The 3290-nt window shown below is 58.2% G+C and overlaps 1 protein-coding gene across 1 annotated transcript in view; it reads left to right on the top strand.

The window, feature by feature from the left end:
• Positions 1-689: 689 nt before the first annotated feature.
• The window catches only part of RIMBP2 (RIMS binding protein 2), an 86227-nt gene continuing 83626 nt past the window's right edge, over positions 690-3290 (top strand). The window contains exon 1 of the mRNA XM_019668945.1: positions 690-776. Within this exon, the coding sequence (XP_019524490.1) occupies positions 762-776 (15 nt within the window). The 5' untranslated portion in view covers positions 690-761. The remainder of the gene's footprint in view (positions 777-3290) is intronic.

The raw sequence follows: 3290 nt of genomic DNA, 5'->3' as shown, positions 1-3290 counted from the left end.
CTTGCAGACAGTTAAGTCAGCAAACTGTGCACCTGGGTTCTTACAGGGAGCTGCTGTCTCGGGTGTGTCCACTGGGAAAGCCCTAAACCCTCTAACTCTGTGTAGCTTTAAATGTAAAGGATCTGAGACGCAAACTGCTTCCTCTGCAATGCTCAAGGAGCCCACGGACAGCACAGCTGTTCCGTCTTCTCTCTGCCCCGTCGTCGTTATTTCAGGCCTGGAGGACTGAGCTAGAGGGTGTTTCACGCAGCTCGTGGGCACCGTCCTGGTGAGGCATGAGTCACTAGCTCCCCAGCTCCCGGCCGTGGGCGGGTGTCGTCAGACCTGATTCCCGGGCGCTCAGCTGTGGTCAGCAGTCAACAGTGTCACAGGACACAGGGAAGCCAGCGGCGTCAGTTGCACGGCAGCAGGAGCCGTGAGCGCACCTGTGAGCCGAGGCACCGTGAGGCCCCCCCTCCCCCCTGCTGGCTGTGACAGGAGTGTCAGATTTTATCAAACCCGCCGTCCTCCCCCTCCTGTGAACTGTCATCGTGGTGCCGCCCGCGCCTGTGGGGAGATTCTCATTTTGTCGTGTTGCGGCGACTGCCAGCCCACATCTTTGGGGGCCTGTGGCCTCAAGCATGCGGCCAGTCCATGAGGTGGTCTGTGTTTTGCTTGGCGACATTCCTTTGGCGCTGCTGATTAATCCGGAAAGGCTCGATCCAGCGGGAGCGGGGACAGCCCCCCGGGGTGGGCCGCCTGGGCCCCGCACAGTGGCAGCGATGCGTGCTTCCAGGGTGAGTCCTCCGGCTCCTCTGCGGCTCCTCAGGGCGGCAGCACGAGCAGAGGCGTCCCCGGAATCCTCCGAAGGACATGCACATCAGAGCGGCGTCCATTTCCTGTTAAAGGGGCGGGGGGACCACAGTCCGTCACCGCGGCCCACACCACCGCTGGGCTTGTTCAGGGGTAAACACCATGTGTGGACAAAGTGAGGTGCTCATGTCTGTGTGGGCTGCGTGGGCGCAGACGGGCGTGGTCACTCTTCCGCGGGCCCTTTGGGGGGGTCTCTGCTGATGCGTGGGCTCTTTTCAGCGTCAGCCTTGGTGCCCGCTCAGGTGATTTGTGGCTTTTGAAGCATGGGGGCGGGGGAGGTGTTTGGCGGATGGTTTTGCTTTCCAGTAGCTCTTTGTGTGACTTGCCTCTCACAGTGGGGGGACCCGTGTGGGCTGATTTGGGGGAACTGCGCTGGGGAGAGGTAGGACGTTGCTCTCCCTTTGCACTTAACGCCATGGGTCAGTTTCCGGGACTGGGTCCAGATCCCGAGCTTTTTCCTTGAAAAGGTTGATTTCATCAGGTGAAGCAGCTGACCGCGAATCACTGAGATGGAATGTAACTAAAATAGATGAAGGTAAGGTTTCCGCATCCACCAGACGGCCCCCGTTTCTCTTCCCCATGTGCCTCTCTTACAATCCATTCTTCTAAGTGAGATGCAGGCGCGCTGATGGCATGAGCCGAGTGGTCGTTGGTGGCGGAAGGTGGGCGACGTGGGCAGTGAGAGTGGTGGCTTCAGTAGGGGAGGGCCCACCGACGGTGCCGCGGCCGTGTGTGGGGAGCATGCTGGTGCTGCGGGAGGACTAGCTCATCTGACCGTCACACCTTTCCATCCTGGGATCGCAGAGAGTGCAGAGCTGCCAGGCCACCTGTCTGAGGCCACACAGTGTCCTCGGAAGACCTAGGGTTTGCAGTTAGGCATTGGGGCCCCAAAAGCCACACGTTAGCCCCTAAAGGTTCTCCTCTAATTCTGAGCTATGGCTGCATCCATTTACCTGGGGGCATGTAAGATCTCCGCGGCCAGGAGTCAGGGGACTCCCGTGCCCTTACGATCTCGCGCCACGCTCCCCTTGGGACTGGCCAGATTCTCTCAAGGGGCCAGTGGGCAGGTGTGCTGTGATTTGCTTTACCTGAGAAAGACAAGGATGGATAGATGCTCTTGGGGACATGCCAGACGAGGGAAGCTGACAACCACTTCATCAGGCACCTTCCTGCAGGTCGCGAGTCGTTGCTCCCTCACGGGTGATGTGTGTGGAGCTTGCTTCTGCGTTTCATCACTGGAAATGCAGTGGGTGCCAAAGGATGGAGGAGCCCGGGCCGATGGTGGCTGCGGAGAAGGGAGGTCGGCTGGCATGTGGGCCTTGAGAGCAGCCAGGACAGCCTTTCTCCTTGGCAGGCGTCTGAAGCCATATGATTCCCGCCCGTGCGTGGCGTGAGCGTGAGCATGAGTAGAGTGTGACGTCAGAGCACTCACTGTACTCAGAGTCACCAGGACAGCTGGGGACGTGGAGCCCAGACAGTAGCTCACATGGGATGTGAGCAGAAAGCAAGTGGAGACCTGGCAGACCCAGGCTGTGGCCAGTCGCTGTCCACGGTGGGCCATTCGTTGTCCCCACTGCTTTCTTTACCTTTCGCAAGGATGTCGTTCTCCTGTCTTGGTGAGAACCTCAGCGTACGATGGAAGTTGTGTTCAGGTTGCTGCATCCCTTTCATGTCCTCTGGAGTAAACCCGCCCTGATGGCCATCTTGTTGGCTCTGATAGTGTGAGTGTTCTGATGTTTCTGGATTTCTGCCTTCAGCGGGAGGTTTCGTACCCCAGCCTCCCCGTCTGTGCTCACCCCGTCTGACCTCTCTGTGGTCACAGCCCACCCCTGGATGCCCTGATCCTGCGTGAGGCTTTAGCAAAGGTGGCTCAGTGTCCCCGTACCGGGTGATGGTAGGAGTAACACAGCTCAGGTTGTCGCCACTGCCACTCTTGGGCAGGACCTCATGCCAGCGGACGCTTGAGGCAGCGTCACCTATGACTTCCAGCTTTCCTCAGCCAGCCTCAGGTCGCTCCGTCCTAGCCTCGTCAGTGGCACGTTCCGTCCCACACACCCTAAAAAATGGGCTCCCAGCCCTCCCTGCCTGCTCCTGGTCAGCGCCTGGCAGGTCCTGAGCCTTATGCACCACTTGTGCCCTGGCATCCACAGTCCTCGCAGGTTCATATCTCGTTGTAGAACCGGACAAACCTTTACAGATTTCCCCTGTTGTATGGCTGTTGGTTCGGAGCAGTGTTTGTGGGGAAGGGGCAGGTTAAACTTGACTCACTCCAATTGGTGATCAGCTCGTTGTCTCTTTAGGATACAGACGTGTGATGCAAGTAAGGACACTACGTAGCGGATGTGGTTTCCTGCTGGGCCCCTCAATGTGTGCTTATTACATATTCTTATAATATCCTTAGACCACCATTGGTAAATACCATTATTGACGTTTCATTA

Source organism: Hipposideros armiger, unplaced genomic scaffold, assembly GCF_001890085.2.
Source record: "Hipposideros armiger isolate ML-2016 unplaced genomic scaffold, ASM189008v1 scaffold_544, whole genome shotgun sequence".
NCBI classification, from domain to species: Eukaryota; Metazoa; Chordata; class Mammalia; order Chiroptera; family Hipposideridae; genus Hipposideros; species Hipposideros armiger.
Note: the sequence above shows the minus strand (reverse complement) of the source record. Positions and strands in the feature narration are given on the sequence as shown.